This window comes from Rhinolophus ferrumequinum, chromosome 7 (assembly GCF_004115265.2).
Source record: "Rhinolophus ferrumequinum isolate MPI-CBG mRhiFer1 chromosome 7, mRhiFer1_v1.p, whole genome shotgun sequence".
NCBI lineage: Eukaryota > Metazoa > Chordata > Mammalia > Chiroptera > Rhinolophidae > Rhinolophus > Rhinolophus ferrumequinum.
Genome location: NC_046290.1, coordinates 23365462 through 23384176, shown reverse-complemented (window position 1 = coordinate 23384176; position 18715 = coordinate 23365462). Strand labels below are relative to the sequence as shown.

The following is an 18715-nucleotide window of genomic DNA, read 5'->3' as shown; positions in this document are numbered from 1 at the left end:
GAAGGTGGCACACTAGAAATTATAGCACCTATGCAGCTAGCCCATTGCTTCTCACAGCACAACTGCCTGGGTCTAAAACAAAGACTCTAAGGCTACTGCATTTCTCCTGACCTCCAAATGGCCGTGGGACTGCATCACCTGGACTTCATATCAGATCTCTTCCTGTGCAAGGGCCACCAAATAATTCTGATGGTGATGGCAGTCCTTATATAAACAGGAAACTTCATTCCTTGGTTGCTCAAACTATGCTCTGTTCATCAGGGAGGTCATGGTGTCAAGATCATTTCTGTATTAATTTCTATGGTCTTGCTGGTCAAAGACCTTGTCCAGAAGCTTCTACACCTGAATTCACCTATTTGCTGCTATTGCTCAGCCAAGACAGCCAGATGTGGTTTAGAATTTCTCTCATGTCACGAAGCATGTAGACACTATGACTTGGTCTACCTATCTTGTCACTGCAAAATTCACACAGAATTTTTCCACACAAAATACCCTCCCTCATAGTAATGACTACTGTCATTCTATTTTCTTTGTTTCACTGCTAAGGTTGATACCTCAAAGAGGTATAAACAAAAACAAACAAACAAAAGTTAGAGTAATGTATGAAAGACTACTATAGGTCCAGCGCATCAGAGAATATTTCTGATGACAGACGATGGGCACAGGACAGGAGCAGTGGGGTGGGAGGATCTTCCAGGTGGGAGAGTTTCTGGTTCTCAGCCCAACTCATCTGCCCCACACCAAAATCCAAAGACTTTCTTGTATCCACTCAAATTTCTCAAGATTATCAATCACACTGTGTTCTTGCTGTATTTCTCTACAAAGACATAGCTGGAGAGTTCAGACCCTCATAGCCTGTTCTAAAAGACTAGGTGGAAAGTTTGAACAATTGATTGAAGAGAAGCTAGACTTGATGCATAGAAACTGGTTCCTATGGTTGTCAAAGTGGGTAGAGGATGAACCAGAGAATTGGTGGTAGGAAGCCCAGGGAAGCCTGTTTGGCCCTTGATAAGAGGGGGCCTGGGAGAGGACTGGCTTCTCCCTAATCTATGTGATCAAGAGGAAATAAAAACAAGTGGTGGGCATTCACTCTAGTCTCATTAGTGTCCGTCATCCAGGACTCTTCACTTTGACTATGTCTTCCTCACCCCTCATTCCATTCCACTTCTATCTGGGATCTAACACAGAATCTAACAACTCTTTGGCTCTGTAAAACTTTTCTCAATCCTGTTCTGATGCTTTGAACTTGATACCTTAATACAACCATTCCTACCATGGTTCACTATTGAACTCAGCTTGTCCCCAGTTCCAATAATTTGAAGCTAAATACGTTCCTCATAACCAAAGCTCGCCTTCCGTTCCCTCTACCCACCCCCATAGACACAAGGCCTCTGCCAAACTCACTCCAGCCCCCAGAAATCCTTGGCTAACCAGAGTTGGAAGATAATCTTATTTCTTGGCAACCATGGGTCTAGGGCAACTATAGCTCTCTTTGAAAACTAATACATTAATACTCTGCTTTGTCAGATAGTATCACTATGTTAGATTGCCATGAATCAGTATTCTAGAGCATACTGGTAACCCCACTAAGACACAGCCACACAATGGGACCTAGGCAGAAAAAAACAACCAGATAATTTACCATTACAGGACGAATTAAGGGAGTTGGGGGAAAAACTCTAAGGAAACAGAGAGGAGAAATTGCAGCTAAGAAATGCATAACATAAAAACTAAACTAGACGAATAGTGGGACTATTGCTTTCAGTACAAATTTCTTTCCTAGCTCTTGTTTTAGAGGCTGATTGCGATTCGTATTACCTCCTTGGAAAATGTCGGTATTGTACCAGTGCCTCCGGCGTCTTAATCCAAGGCAGTGAGAATGTGGGGCACCAGGTACAGTGGCAGACAGAATTTCTAAAGTAGAAGTCCTGACAGAACACCGCAACTCGCATCAGGTCAGCAATTGCTTACTCTACCTCCTTAAAAATAAGCTACACTCCTACATATCTCAACATAAAATATAAACATCATATGTTCATAGTCAAAAAGTAAGGCATTTGAAGTTAAGACTTCTCCGCAGGGGACAAGAGAATCTATGAAACCAGCAAGTTCATGGGTTCCTATACTTGAATAGTACGTTTGCACTTTGAGATATCTTATAAGTGTCCAGAATAAACATGTATGTTATCGACTGAATTGTGTCCCCCAACTCCCACAGTGATTGAGGGTATTTGGAGACGGGGACTTTCAGAGGTAATTAAGTTTAGATGCGGTCAGGAGGGTAGGGCTTCCATGGTGGCGTTAGTGTTTAAGGAGAAGGAAGGAAAGAGAGCAGAGTTCTCTCTCCCTGCTTCATGTGAGGACCAGTGAGAAGGTGGTTTTCTGCAAGTCTGGAAGCGAGTCCTCACCGGGGAATCGAATCTGCTGGCACCTTGATCTTGGACTTTCCAGAACATTGAGAGATAAATTCCTCTTTTTTAAAGCCACCCAGTCTATAGTATTTTATAATGGCAGCCTAAGTTGATTAATACAATCTATTCCTTTTAAAGAAATAAATAAATAATAATGGTCTAGTCACATGCCCTCAAAACTCATCTACGTATTACTAAAATCTACCACTGTGATTCAGTCAGTTATCCAGTGATGTCACTTGAGTGACAGAGGCTTTAAATTGATATTCTTCTGCCTGTAAGGAAACCTGATTCAATAGTGAACTATGACGATTAGGTCATTCACTGAGAAGCCAGGGAGCCAGGCAAGGGCTAAGCCAGACAGTCCACTGTCAGAAGTTGAGTCTAGAAAGCCACTGGGTCAATACCAAAGGCTGGAGTTGAGAATAAGAACAAGATAGTGTCTGGAGTCTTTGGGTCAAACAAGTCAGAAGAGACTTACATAGGAAGACAAACAACCCCATGGCCCATTTAGTCCTACATCCCTATTCTCTGTTGGAAAAATACCTGGCAATAGTGTCATTGTGTAAACAAATTTGGGGATGGGTATTTATGTACGTACATACGCTGTACTGACCAGAGTATGAATGTTAAACCATAACGTACACAAATGCATCTTAAAGTCTAGCTAGTGGAAAATCATAAGCCAAAAGTACTATTGATAAAAAAAATATGCATTACAACACACACTTAGGGTTAACCCAACAACCACAGCAAACACAAGTGATCATAAAGTTACACAATAATTTTTCATTAAAAACACAAATAAAAATAGCAATTAAAAAACAACAGCAACAATTTAAAACAACAAGGATGATGTGCTGGACACAAAACACCCTTCTTCCAAATTGTAGGAATTCCTACGACAACTTGTTTGTGGGCATGAACAGTAGAGTTCTGCAAATTGCCAAGTGCGTTGTGGCAGAAACTTCGTGAAAAGGACTTGCATTTGGCAGGGGGTGAAGTGGGGAGTTGACCAGGATGAGTCCACTGCTTAATTGAGAACCACTGGCTGCTATGCCGGGGCTGGGCTGCCAGTTGAGCTAGAGTAGCCGGACTTCTGGCTTAGCCTGCTGTTCATGGCCCATTGGGTTTTCGGGGCTCCTCTCTGAAATAACTCTCTATTAAATAACTAATTGTTATCCCAGGCAGTTGTCTGGGATCAGCGGGGTCCAGCTATTCCATGTTGCTGTTCCTATCTCCTTCCTAGGAGTGATAAAGGATATTTCTGGCCATACCATTCCTGGACTAGAGCTCTCTCACTTGTAGACATTCTATAAACAGAGTGTGATGATTTAGGAAATGATCTTAAGAAATGAGTCAAATTTTCATCAGCGACATATGTGTACATGAGCAAAAATTTGTTTTATGCCAATTTCTAGGAGTAATATTTAAACTTTTTAATCATGATAGTTTCACAGAGCTTTAAAATTATGGGCACACAACTGGGAGGTATCAGTTCTTTAAGGATGGTGTTTATGGGCATCCGTAAAGTATGCTAAGGGTGTAAAGCTTTTGAAGATTAATTTCTAAGTTATGCATTTACTTGAAGGATTAAAAATGCTGAGCAAATTTAGCAATGATAAACATAGACAACTGTTTCCTTTAGCTGAACCAGGGTGTGTTGTCCTCTACATCTTGTGAAAGACTATTTAAGCCAGGTAATATATTTTACAAGTTGAAACATGTATATTTACTTGTATGCAGGAACAGTGAACAAGATCCTGAAGAAACAGAAAAGCTCTAGCAGTAAGGGAATGACTATTAGGATAGTTTACAGTACATACATACATCCTAACACCTGTATGTGGTATATTTTCTATCATGTAGTCAAAAAGAGCAGTGCATATAAACACAAATCAGAAATCCTAAGGTAATGTTCATTGCTAGAAAAATAATAAAAGCAACAAAATAAACTGCATTGCCAGACGTTCACATACTACTAACAAAAGTGTACAATTTCCTGCAAAAGAAATGTACCAGCTGCTTCAGGATGTGGGTAAGACATGCATGTTCCGGTGGTGACAATTTCCCAAACAAGAAAAAAGTTAAAAAGCCAAATCTTTGCTAAGCTGCAGACTGCTAGGTCTCCTGATTTATCGATCAACTAGAACAGAGTAAGTAGAGCTGTTCATGAAATAACTTAGAAATTAATATTCCATGAATCAGCAAAATTTGTCAAACAAAATGGCTTTACAATGGAAAGAAATAGTTTTATATAGCTTGATATTGTCAAAGAATTTTATTACGAAGCATTCTAAGTGGACACACTAGATCTAGTATATTCCACAACCATTCAGAATTAATATGCATATAATCCCGTAAGAGTCTAGTTAATCCTAAATAAATAATAATTATTTTAGTAAAACAAATATAGATTCATCCAATTAAAAGATGGTGTACAGTTTCTCACAATCTCATTTTCTTTCCTTATCTTTCCATAAGCTTCTTTCAATAGTTACATATCAGTGCTATTTTACACTTTGCCCTATTCATTGTCGTTCATTCATTTTTTTTTAATGCATCCTTCCAACACACATTTATTGAGTATGTGCTAAATATCAACAAATTATTGGGTTAAATCAGCTTTCCCTCTCTGTTTTTCATGTTGCACTTACCACCCTTCTGAAACTCATTCAATATTTCTAACAAAAAATCCTCACTCTTCGTTTCATTGTTGTTGATCTACACAGATAGAAATTGGATAGAAATCCAACGAAATTGATTTGTATTATTTGCATCCAACATGCAGTGCACGTGGCTAAGTGTTCAATATACATTACCTTACGTTTCACAACAACAAAACAAGACAGGTATATTATTATTCCCATTTCATAAACTAGTAAACCGAGTCTCTTATCACTTAAGGGACTAACTGCCTATAAGGTGTCAGACAGCAGCTGGCAGTGCCAGTCCTTGGTCTGTCTAACCCCAAAGGCTTTTCAGCAGCTCTTCTAAGAAGCACAATTGGCACCTAAAACTTTTTTTTTTTAATCTTTGAATAAAATGTTGTTTGAATCTATGCTCCTCATAAAGCTCAGACCTCCTCCTTTTCCATTTGCCTCCAAAGACAGTATACTATTTGGATAAATTTTAAGAGAAATACCTTTTAATAAGGGTTGTTGAAGCAAAGGTAGATAGCTGATACAAAGAAAAATGCTAATAAATAAATTAAAACATTTTTAAAATTCTGAAATTTATCTGTCAAGGTAATGTATTACGTTTGATTTTTTTTTTCCAGACCACTCTTTTAATATTACTGGGAGTAACAGATAATAGATTATGAATAGTTAGGAATTTAAAATTAGTAGTATAAATACAAAGTAAACCCAGGGAAAATGCAAACATCAAATACCTATTTCTATTAATAGGAATAAAATGAAATAATATCACAAAATTGATGTTAAAGAAACACTATTTATTATGTTGAATTCTAATTATTCCATATTAGTTTGTACCTTATATTCTTCATAATCATTGTTATCTAACAAATCCTTTTTTTCCAGTTCTATACGTTGCTGTTCAGAGGGTTTAGCTGATAGATCCTTAATATGGGCTTGCTCATATATGGGCTTTCCATTAAAAAACAGTTCCTTCCAATCATGCATCATCTTATATGGAATCAGACTATAGCAAAATAAAAATAATAATAATAAAAAGAGATGAATCAACGGTTAGTCAAATATACACCTTAAACCTTAATTTTTCTATTCTTATATTGATTCCCCCGGGTCTGCTGTTTGAGACCAGGGATTCCACACGCTATTATATTCCTAGTGGCTAATACAGTGTCTGGAACTTGGTAGGTTTGAAGGAATGAATGTTACTTAAAGCCAGTGGTTCTTCAAACTTTCTTATTGACTGTGCACTAACAGAACAATATATCTAAAAATAATTAGAACTGCCATAATACTTAGGTTTTTGGATCCCCAGCTTTGATATTAAATGGCTGTGCAACATTAAGAAATCATTTAAATGTTCATGTCCTCCTATGCAAAATGAACAGACTGAATACTTTCCAAGGCCCTTTTAAAGAGACAGTTGGTTTACATATTTGCAAATAATTTATAACAGAAAAATCTAATCTATGGTGATCTTATTGTCACTGCATATTTGGTAACCTTTAAAATTATTTTTCAGTACTTATTTCTATTTGAGTATGATGAATGACTAGGAGGTAATGAGACAGAAAAACGGGAAAACAGTTCCAATGGGAACAAAATGTGCAAAGGAGGAAAATACACATGTGACATGATTCACATATATTTCTCTAGAAATAGTTGGACTAGAGCTTGAAATTACAACTTAAAAAGTAGTGTCTCTTTATTACATTCTAATACATGCTAAACATGGATTAATCTTGAAGACATTATGCTGCATGAAATAGGCCAGACACAAAAGAATATTGTACGATTCCATTTATATGAGGTACCTGGAATAGACACATTCGTAGAGATAGAAAGTAGAACAGAGGTTACGGTGGGTGGAGGAGGGGGGAAATGGGAGTTGTTATTCAGTGGGGATAGGTTTCAGTCTGGGATGACGAAAAAGTTCTGGAGATGGATGGTGGTGATGGCTGCACAACAATGGGAATATACATAATGCCACTGAGCTGTATACTTAATAATGTTAAAACGGCAAGTTTTATGTTATGGATGTTTTGCCACAATAAAAAAAGTAGTATTCCAATTAAATGTAAAACTTCCAATATGATCATATGTTTTCCATTAACAAAATATTTGTAGTTGCTGAAGATTACTTTATGGAGATACAGGAGTTTAGAAATTAATAATCTCAGGCATAGAAATAACATCAGAATTATTGAAATGGCATTGGCTTCTATAGTAGAGTAAATAATTAACACCTAAGGTATTGTTCATACTTAATTTTACAGTTACTCTATAGCCTACTATCTGAAATATTAATCATTTTGTTAAGAAGCAATCTTAACAAGTCAGTTCATGTCAATAGGCTGATACCAAAAATATACCTATGCTTAGGAAAAAAATATACTGATAACATGTTAGCGAAGAACATACACTAAAACGGGTTTATCTTGACTGTCAGTAGGGTACACTAATAAAATCTTAACATATATGTGTAATTATTGTATGCCATTGCAATTAAAAGACACTTAAATTTCAAAGTAAAAGCCCCCTTAAAAGATCTATGATATCAATACCTCTGGAACTTTAAATTTTTATGTATTTTTTTCATTAAAGTAAAATGGTTTCATATAGCCAATATATTCTCTATATTAGTTTTCATGAAGGATGATTTATAGAGTAATAAAAGACAGACTAGTATATGTCTCTGTGAACTATTACAATAATCAAACTAAATACATATAGGAAGTCTGCAACTTATTAATAAGTTGTTCTCTGTAAGCTGGTTTTTAAGTCACTATTCAATATAGAAATAATACTTATATGGCCTGAAAAGTAGGACAGTCGGTCGTCACCTGGTTTCCCTTATGCTGACCCAGCCAGTGCTACTAAGACTGTCTCTACAACCTCTTCCCTCAACAAGCATTCACAGTGCTGGGATCTGAGGAATCCCCTCCCACAGTCTTCTTTCCAGGCCCTTCTAGGCAGGTGTCATGGGGCTCTTTGGCATCCCTGGACTGGCAGCTGTGTAACTCTGCCTTTATTTTCACACGGTGTTCTTCTTGTGTGTCTCTTCTCCACTTCTTATAAGGACACAAGTCATATATCTTTCATTAAGGTCCCACCTTACACCAGTATGACCTCATCTTAACTAATCACGTCTGCAATAACTCTATTTGCAAATAAGGTTACATTTTGCGGTACTGGGGGTCAGGACTTCAGCATATCTTTTTGAGGCGACACAAGTCCATCCATATATAAACATCTATATACTGCATTTTTACATCCAATTTTTACATCGTAGTTTGAGCTCTTCCTGATTCTTGGAATGACGAGTGATTTTTTTTTTTTAATTGAAATCTACACATTTTGTATTATGTTGCAAGACTCTGGATCTTATATAAATCTTCTGTTTTAGCTGCTTTGTCTGACGTTGCTTAAGCAAGAGAAAGCGCCGTTGTGTTACTGACTAGTATGGATAGAAGTCCCCACCTGGTCTTCCTTGCCGCCCAAGGAGAGGGTATCCTTGTTACTGCTGGGAAGAGGTGGCAATTCTGGTTCCACATACGGTCTCCACTGCAGTGGGGGTGCCCTTGTTACCACTGGGCAATGGTGAAAGTCCGGACCCTCCAATGGGCCTCTTGTAACAATCCTCCAGCAGGGAGGGGAGGAAGACCATGCTTCTTACTTGGCCTGCTCAGATCCATTGTGATGTGTGTGTTGGAGTTCCTCGTTACAGCCTCATGAGGGCAGGAGACCAGGCTCCCTACGTGGCCTTTGCTGGCACGGGTGGGAGTGGGGTCCATTTTCTTCTGTGGTATTGGATGGAGAATGGTTACTGTACTGTCTGAAAGTTTTCCATCTTGCTAGGCTGCTCCTTTACTGGTCCTTTGGCTAGAGACAGCAGGCTTTAGTTGGGGCTGTTTTTGTCGGCACCACTGCCATTTCTGTGTTGCCAGAATATTCAGCTCTGGGATGCGTGAGGCCAAAAGAAAAGCTCAGCTCTGTGTCATCCTTGGGTCCCCAGGTCACTAGCCGGTCTGACTTCTTCTCCCACCTTTCACATCCTTCTTGTGTCTGTTTCATGTATAACGCCCTGTGCTTTGGGTTGTACTTCGTGGGAAGAATAGGGAAGAGGGCCTTGAATCCATTTTCCCAGGGCACAATGGGATTTGCGTTAAGGTCTTAATTTGAAATTGTGAGACTTTATTTATTTGGGGAAACCAATCTACTTTATTCTGTACATTTTTCCCCTTTAAATGACCTTATTTTGTGTTTTTATATTTAAATCTCCTACTTTTACCTTTTGTAATAAAATCTATTTTTTTTACCATTAAATGCTTTGCATCACCTTTCCTTTTAACCCTTTTATAGTTTAGCTTCCTCATATTTTCGTTCTTATAGTTTCCAAACTTTTGAATTTACATTAATCTGAAAAGTATTTTTAAATGTTCACTCCTTAATCCCTTTCCATTTTCAGTGCTATTTATTTTCTTTTTCCCAGTCTTCTACCTTACTAGTTTTATCTCCAAAATGTCCTCACCATTATGTTATTTCATTTAGTTGGTTTTTTTATATGGCAGTGGGTCAGAAAAATGGCTATAGGGGTAGAACTGTGGAGAATGTCCCTATCATGGATGGTGTGATGGGCTGCTTTCCCCCTCACCTGTCTGACCCTGTAGATCATCTGGCTTTCATTCTTTTCAGCACAGGTTATCAAGAAGATCTCAGTGTGGGTAACTTGAAAGGTACACAAAATTTGAATTGCCTTATCCTTGTCCTTGCAGAATTGCTTTCACTGAGATCTACTGCGATGCCATTCCCCTTCAGCTTTGAGCTAAGGACATCACAAGAAATAGGTCCGTGAAGCCAGATGCTACCCTGTTTCCCCGAAAATAAGACCTAGCCGGACCATCAGTTCTAATGCGTCTTTTGGAGCAAAAATAAATATAGGACCTGGTATATTATATTATATTCTATTATATTAGACTCGGTCTTATATTATAGCAAAATAAGACCAGGTCTTATATTAATTTTTTGCTCTAAAAGACACATTAGAGCTGATTTTCCGGCTAGGTTTTATTTTCGGGGAAACACGGTATATATGCTTAAAAGACATTGCTGAGGACATTCTCCACTACTCTACTCAGTATACCTTGGGTGAGGCCACATGAGAAAACTACTGTTCTAAACTGAGTTCCAAGAAAAGTTTTGTATTTTGTAAAGAACTAGAATGGAAAATGGAAATCATGTAACAGATTGTGTTTCCCTTTTTGCTTTGGCCACCAGGAAGCTCAGATAAAATTTGCAGCTCAGTTGCAGTAACTGGCAAATCTACTGCTGCCTTTATAACTCTGTTTCAATTTATCCCTTGTTCTTAACTTTCTACTTTAATTTGGATTTTCCTTTGCTCTTATTTTGGCATATTCTTTATATTTTTTGTTTTCTGTTTTGCTTATAAATACTTTGCTTATTTTTAGAAACAACGTGCAATGAAAATACATAACATTAATTATTAGTAAAAAATCTTTAAATAACTCCCGTCTTCTAGGAAGTTTCAAGTGTTTCAAATAAATTACCTTAGTTGTCCTAGTAAATTATAGAGAATCTAGACACAAAATTTAAATGTTAAAAAACATATAAATACACATTAAATAAGGCCAGTCAGTGTGTGAATTACATCAGTAATCAAGGTACTCTGGATACCACTTCTTAGTCTTCCTTTCGTAAAACATTTTTATCTCTCTTCAATTCTCAGCCTACTGTCCAGTTTACAATCTTATTCTTTCTCATTCTCTGTGGTGTCTCCATTGTATTCATTATTTTAAAAAAAAAATACTTACTTATTTGTCAACATTCGATAGTCTGCCACTTTAGTGGACAAATCAAGTATTTGATCAAAAATATCAGCACACATTAAATAATGCTTTTTGTAACGAGCTTGAGCTCTTTCCACAGCAATTTGTTCATGAGCTTCCTTCTCTCGGAGGGCTTGTTCTTCAGAATCGATCTTGGCTTGTTTTGCCAAAGCCTAAGGTAGCAAAGACATTTTTACATCACTGTAATTGTGCAATGATTCAAATGAAAATAATATCTTAACTTCAATAACCAAAATGTGTCTAGATAGAATGAAACCTCCTTGTAGGCCAGGAAAAAAAAAAAGTAAATAAAAGAGCATTTTCTCCTTAATATACTAAGTACTGAGTATGATGGCAAAGACAATATTGGAAATATTCTCCTCTAAGTTTATCTTATCAGTGAAACACAGTGCAGAGAAAAGTGGCCTAACCAGGGAAAGCCCATGGATTAATGATAAGTTGGATTTTAAATGTTTTAAAAGAAGTCTCGACTTCACGGGTTTCAAATAATCAGAAGCGGGGATCACAGAGAAACAGGCAAGTCTGAGCCAGACCCCAAGCATAGCTGGCCTCTTCGTACCCATCTCAGGATCCTTAACCTGACATATCTGCTCTGGACAATGCCCTTTGTCTTTTAGTGAGAGAGTTCTAGAATACCGATTTATACATAGAAAACATTTTGTAAACCCCCTGATTATACTGGCTTGAGAATATCACATATTTGCCAACAAATGTTAAAGGTGCCTTCTGCTATTACATCCTTAATAAATTGATATAAATCATTCATAGACATCTAAGTCTGCAGTAAGGAATGAAATATTTAAGCAGTTTGCCATCGCTCTCTGCTCAGTTTGCCCGTTATTTAATTTAGAAAACCCCTTCTTCACACAAAGTACAAAGGCCAAACTCAGCATGACAAAATATTGCTTTTCAAATAGCTATCCCAGCTCCTTGAAGAATTCTGTCCTGTGTTAACATGCTCCAGAAATAAGACCTGCCTTCTATAAGTTAACCCAGTGCGTGTAGTGTAAAATGGAGGTAAACTGGAGCCTTAGTGGAGCTGAGATGGAATTCAAGCCCTGGGTTGTGTACAGAAGTCGGGTACTAGCTGTGAGAGCTTGGGCAAATCATAGTCTCCCTACAGCTCTATTTCCTCAACGCAGAGCGGGGATATTAATAAGACTTGGCATTAACAGGAAAACTAAGCAGATCATCTTGTGAGGGCAAATATTTCTTATTGTGATAATATTCACAAATGACTAAAGGCATGACAATGGACTGATATTGTCCATTGAACCAAATGGAAGGTTAATTTGCTACTGTTGTTTTATTTTGTTTGTTAGTTGTATCTTTGTTCGGAAAGGTGACCTCTAAGGTCAATCCTGTGCATTGGGCACGTTCAGGAAATACAACCGAATTTATTATTTTATTATTTTGTAGGCTCTATTTTCATGGAGAAAGCATGCAATTTAAGTAAAAGCTTTATGGCATGCTTCATGAAGTGTGAGTTCAGAGGAAAGAGGAAGCTGAGAGTAGGAGTAGTTGGAGAGAGTAACAGTAGAATGGGTCATGACATTGGTGTACTAGAGTGCCTGTAAAGCATGGGGAAATATTTAGGACATGAGGACACCAAAAGCTCGAAAGGAAAGTGGAATGTCCCCAGCAGAACAGAGCAGGTTTCCTCCCTCCTCCTCCCATGCCTTTCTTCCTTCTTTGTAGCAATCTAATCTTCTACGTGTACCGAGCCTCCAACCCTCCCCTGTGCGAAACCCCCCATAAATTTCCTGTCCCGTCACAGCAGAATGGATTGCAGCCCTAAAAAAAGAAAGAAGGAAAGGAAAAAGGAAGTCTGCGGGAGGTTGTAAATCTCAGTGGTTATGAGCTCAGACTCTGGAGTCTGATGAAGATGGCTGTGCTCCAGGTTATACCACTGACAAGCTGTGTGATTGTGAGCTTTCTGCTCTTTGTTTTCCTTATGTGTAAAATGCAGATGAGGATGGTGTCCCCGTGAAATGGCCATTGTGAGACTTACATATGCAAGTAATGAACATTGCTCGATGCTTAAGTAAATGCTCCAAATGAATGTTAAATATCAACTTGTTTGTTTATTGTTAATGACAATAGTAGGTGGTACAGGAATTTGAAATCAGAAGCTGTCTTAATAGATGCCCACTTGTCTTAAAGAGATTAGCAGATTTTATCTAAAAACAAAACAAACAGACAAAAACTGTTGCTGATGAAAAACATGAGCTTTTTCTCTCTCTCATTGTGCCAGACATTGGCCTAAGCTCTGAGAAAACAGAAGCAAACACGGTCGCTGTCCTCGTGGAGCTTTCATCCAGTAGGCGAGGTAGTCAAGAAGCCACACAAATAAAGGTGTCATTACATACTAAGTGTCACTAGGGAAAGACTGTGGCGTGTGGGGCTACATAACAGGGGCTTTGACTGCTACAAAAAGAAGCAGGTGCTCAGGGCTCTGGAAGATGATTATTAACTGGGGAAATGCACATGGGAAGAGGGGGAAAAGTAGAAGGAATAACTTGTTCAAGGACCTGAGAGCAGCCCAGTGTGGTCAGAGGCCAGGGGTGGAGGGAACAAGTTAGGAGCAGGAATCTGGTGGAAAGTAAGCCATGGATATTTGTGGGGGGTGGGGTGGGGGGGGCGTAGTGGCCAAATCTGAGAGTCCACAAGATTCCTCTGGCTGCAGAATGGAGAACGGTTTGGAAGAAATGAGAGTAGGGCAGGTAATTTGCACAACTTCTCTCTAAATTTCCCCTTTCTTCATTTCTAGCGGGTAATCAAGAGTCTTTAACTCCTGCTTTAGGGAATTCTTGCAGGATGGAGAACTAAAACTGTTGGAGGCTCCTCCTCACTTTAAAAGACTAAATTCAAAGGCAAATTAATATAATTTACTCAAAGGGGAAGGTTTTCATTACAGAGAGAAAGAGATGTGTACCCCGCTCCCTGGCAGCTCCTGGGGACAGCAAAGCCTCAAAGGGGAACGTGGAAGGGACCCACAAAGGCTGGGACAGCCTCCTCAGAGGCGTGTGCTGCTGGCAGCCATGCGTGGGCTCAGGTAGCTGAGGTCAACAGACTGGGCTTGTGCCTGATGGCTGGAGTGTGTTTCCCTGACCACTCGGCCATGTGACCTGGGCCCTGTGTATCTCTGTGGGCAGAGCTGAGTTTCTGGAGTTCAGCTTAGGTTGATTTAAAAAACATAAAGAATTATATTTTTTGCACATACCACCTGTGGCTGCCAATTCATAGCCACTAAATATAGATGATGGAAATCATTGCAATAGGAGTAGTAGAGCCCGGGGTGGTGGTGTAGACATGGAGCAAAATGGACAAACTGGCGAGATATTTAATATATGAAATCAACAGGATGTCATAATGTTTTGGATAGGGAGCGGTGAGGGCGAAACAAACAAGCTTCAAGCGGGCCCTGAGGTTTTGGACTCGTACAGCTGAATCAATGCTGATGTCTTTCGTTGAGCTACGAAAACTTGTCAAAGACCAAGTTAAGGGATAAGGGGCATAAATTTGACTTTCATGTGTTGAATTTGAGGTGTCTGTGAGATATATGAAGGGAGATGTCAAGGAAGCAGTTGGAAATACAGATTTACAGCTCAGAGGACAGAGACACAAATGTATGTGTGTTTCCCTGATGACTCGGCCCAGTGACCTAGGCCCTTTGTCTAATGCAGTAATCAGACCCCCACCATCTTGGAAGAGATGGCCTGAGGAATTAACACACAGGATAGAAGGAGGAGGCCCAGGAGTGACAGTCAATGTTTTGGAATTACAGAAGAATGTGCCCACAAAGAAGGCCGAGAAGGAGCAGCCAAAGAAACAAGAGGAAAACCAGGAGAGTGCCCTCCACAGAAAGTCACCATGTCATCATCAATACTATGAATCTTAGTAATATGAAATACTAGTAATAGCTTGTGAGCACCATTAACAAAATTTAACATTTTTAATGAATTTAAAAGTACTTCTAGGATATTCCCCCTTCCCTCACCACAGACAATAACAAAACTATAACGATAACAATAAAAAAAATTTTTTTAAACTTCTTTCTTCTTCTTCACAAAAGTAAAGCGGTAGAAGGATAATGCCATGGGGAATAAAATATATTTTGTTGAGTTCGTATGATACTGGAAAGAAAAAGTGAAGTGTTCCTTTGACAAATTCAATTCGACATTTATTTATTTGGTTCCTATTTATGCACCAGCCACGGGTGCATCCAAACTGTGAAATCAGCTATCTGAAAGGGAGGGGTACCAGGGAGGCAGAAACCTGGGCTTTAGGAAAAGGTAATCGAATGTAACTGTTTTCAGGTGCTTCAGAACCTCACCATGTTGGTCTCTGAGGCCCTAACAGGCCTGAGTGTCCCAATCCTCAGAAATCAACTCAAGACAATGTTTCTCAGCATAATGAGGCCTGTGCTGCTATAAATATCATACTATCCTGCACTTAATTAACTGGATTTGTGGAGCAAACATATTTTTCTAATAGGCACTTAGAAAAATTAGCTAAACACATCATTTCTAATGCAAGCAAAGGGCACTCAATCCATACAACGTGACTCTTGTCAAAAATAAAAATAAAAAAGGAATGGCTCAATTATCCCGATAATTCAGTTTTTGAAGAAGACGCTTGAGATCAGTATTCACGCAGACACAAGGACTAGTGGGGAATGTTAAATATTTGTAGAGCCGAGACAGAAGGAAGAGAGTACAGGAGGTGGGTGCTATTATGTGCTGTCAGTGTAATTATACAAAAATAAAAATGGGGAGAGAACACAGAGAGGCCATATACAAAAATTCACATTGTTCAGTGATTTGGCAACTAAATCCAGATTTGTTTATCTTGACTTGGTAGAAAGGATCAAAAGTAACCTTAAAAGATTTTTGTTAAGGGAGATATTGTTTACCGCTTCTCGATTAAGAGCATCCTGGAAATCCTTTAGTCGTCTTTCCTCATATTGTTTTTCTCTGAAAATTCTGTTTTGCCACAAAACTTCCTTTTCATGCCGAACGTGCATGAGCTGCACAGCGATCCTGCGCTCCTGCTGGGACTGCCGCATCAGCCGGTTAATCAGCTGCTGCTCCCGATAAGCCTCCTGCAAACACCATTGGAAGAGCCAGTTATCCATCAACGGGAAATCCATGTCTGCCCCTGGGCTAAGAAGCCTGTCCGCAAATAATGTGTAAAAGGCATAGTAGCCATCCACGTCAGTTTCTGCCATTTGATTTAAATTTCAACATGGCAAGAATCAAGTCATAAAAATAAAAATTCCCAGCAAAGGTGGTAAGCTTTTGGTATCTAGAAGCATTACAGTCTTGCAACTCTCAATTATTTTAAATGGATTATCACTTCCTTTAAAATCCAATCAAAATTACATTAGGTGATTGTGTTCAAGGTTTTATACACAAGGGATATAATTCTCAGTGTGTAAGTATGTTTTCAGAAATTTGGAATTGTGCTATATGTACTCTTAACATAAATACTAGTAAAAACAAATGCAGACACCCACTGGCTGAAGATGGAAGAGCTGATTAGTTCCCAGTGGGGACATCTCAATACCTGTGTGAGGAAAGTCTAAAATCTGATAGAATGGGAAGGCTGGAGAAGAGGCTAAAGGGAAAAGACCCATTCTTCATTTTAGAAAATTCTAATGGTTGTAATCTGGAAGAGAAACTAAGTGCATTCTCTTGGCTCTCTTTAAGAGAATTAAAGGGGAACCAGAAAGTGAATAGTGGAGAAAACATTAACATGGGAATCAGAAGCCACTGCAGCCAGTTGTACCATTAATTGGCCGTGTGGCCTTGGGTAAGTAACTCGAATTTTCAGGGCCTATTTTTTGACAGATAAAATGAGGGGTTTAGGTGGAAGATGATCTCTAAAGCCCCTTCAACCTGTCACTCTTTCTAAACAGAGACATCATGTGGAAGAAGGAGGTAATTAAAGTTCTCAAGGTGGGAGACTAAGAAGACCCAAGTATTGGAGTTGTCCTCTCAACAAACCGATTATTCAGGAAGAAAATCTGGCATCGTTAAAGACACTGTTTCACATCATCTCTTCCACTATAAGATTATGGGAAAAATACTGTATATTATTTTCAGAATCACGACACAAATAACAACAACACTGTAGTAAACACCAAAACGTGAACCTGGGAGTTATATAAAAATGTATATTAAATGCAAGTTTAACTGAAAGTAAATATGAATTTTTTTCTGTTAGTAACATATATCAGATAAAAAGTAAAATCATGAGCAACTTTGAAACCTACATCTCATTTGATTATAAAATTCTAGAAACTTTAATGTTAATCATTGTTTCCTTTTGAGATCCAATAGTGGAGGTGAGGCAGAATGTAAAAATGGCCACAAGTTCTTCAGTTTTCTTCATCAACAGCTTTGCAATTTTATCCTGAAGATATTCCCATCAAAAAAGTAGAATCTATTTCTCCATTCCTTAAATATGGGGTTTGGGGTGACCATTGACTTGAATTGGCCAATGGGACATTAGCCAAAAAACAAAACAAAACAAAAAAACCAAAACAAACAAACAAACAAACAAACAAAAAACAGTTGGGGTCTAATTTTCTTAATTCTCTTGTGACTCCTGCCACTACCACCACATTTTCTGGTCTGCTAGAAAATATGCCGTAGAGAGAGAGAGAGGCAACAGTCTTCCCAGCTGGACTTGATGAAGCTCTCATAAGTCAGCCAGCCCCAGCCAACTTACCAGCTGACCAAAACCATCTGTGCAAGGCCAGCTAAAATCAGCAAAAGGACAACACAGCTGAACATAGCCCCATCTGTCTACCACATTTTGGGATGGTTTGGGATACATGAGGGGCAGCCACAACCATATTTAAATATATACATATATATACATATATATATATATATATATATATATATACACACACACACACACATACATATATATATATATAAAACCTTGATTTATTATTCCAAGGGAATTCTATATTAAATATAGACTATATTCTACATTTGGCTGTGTTTATAGGGCAAAGCAATTAAGTTGTCAAGATGAGATCTGGTCAGATATGTTTTGATTATTGCTTGGATGACAACGCATTATGATTAAAAAGAAGAAAAGAAAATGACTGTTGAATAGCTGAGTCAATACTAGGTATATGAAGCTTCAGTATGAAAAACTATCAAGTGTATTAAAACCTGCACCCAAAAGTTGAGTAGAAAAGACTTTTTTTTTTTTGGTTCCATTGCACAAGTAGTTCATGTTTTAGAAATACACTTTTTTTCAAAATTTCATGAAAATGTGGGATACTTTCTCATAGAAAGATCTAAATTATGCTTAGGAGCTCAGGAAAGCTTACAGATGTCTTTTTAACCCATAACATAGATGAAATAGTCTATACACGTATATGCAATGAATAAAATAAGAGAAGTCAATTTCTCTTTTAATAATATGTAACCATATTTGGGGAGGCTTAGGCAAATATATAATCTAAAACACCCTCAATTTGATTGCTAGGTCCTCTGCCCTTCCAGGAATGGAGCTAGGAACTTACTCTGGCTATACCATTCCTTAATTCTCCAAAGATGCCAGAGCAGCTCTTGTGGAGGAATGTGGCACTGCAGGAAAGACCTGGAAGCAAGTATTCAAAGGTCTTTTAGTTAAGAAGTGGGGGAGGGGCCTAGTGTTCAAATGCTACTTCCAAGGAAATAATACAGAAAAGGTTCTGGGAAGGTGGAGGTAGTGGAGTGAATCCCAAGAACCAGCCAGGATGCTAGCCCTATAA

At 38.4% G+C, this 18715-nt stretch overlaps 1 protein-coding gene across 4 annotated transcripts in view; it reads right to left on the bottom strand.

Moving 5' to 3' along the window:
- Positions 1–18715, bottom strand: part of SPEF2 (sperm flagellar 2) — a 164581-nt gene that overhangs the window by 104894 nt on the left and 40972 nt on the right. For all 4 annotated transcript variants that reach the window (XM_033111285.1, XM_033111286.1, XM_033111283.1 and 1 more), the window contains 3 exons: positions 15851–16039; positions 10900–11087; positions 5909–6077 (listed from right to left, as the gene is read on the bottom strand). In XM_033111285.1, the coding sequence (XP_032967176.1) occupies positions 5909–6077; positions 10900–11087; positions 15851–16039 (546 nt within the window). The remainder of the gene's footprint in view (positions 1–5908; positions 6078–10899; positions 11088–15850; positions 16040–18715) is intronic.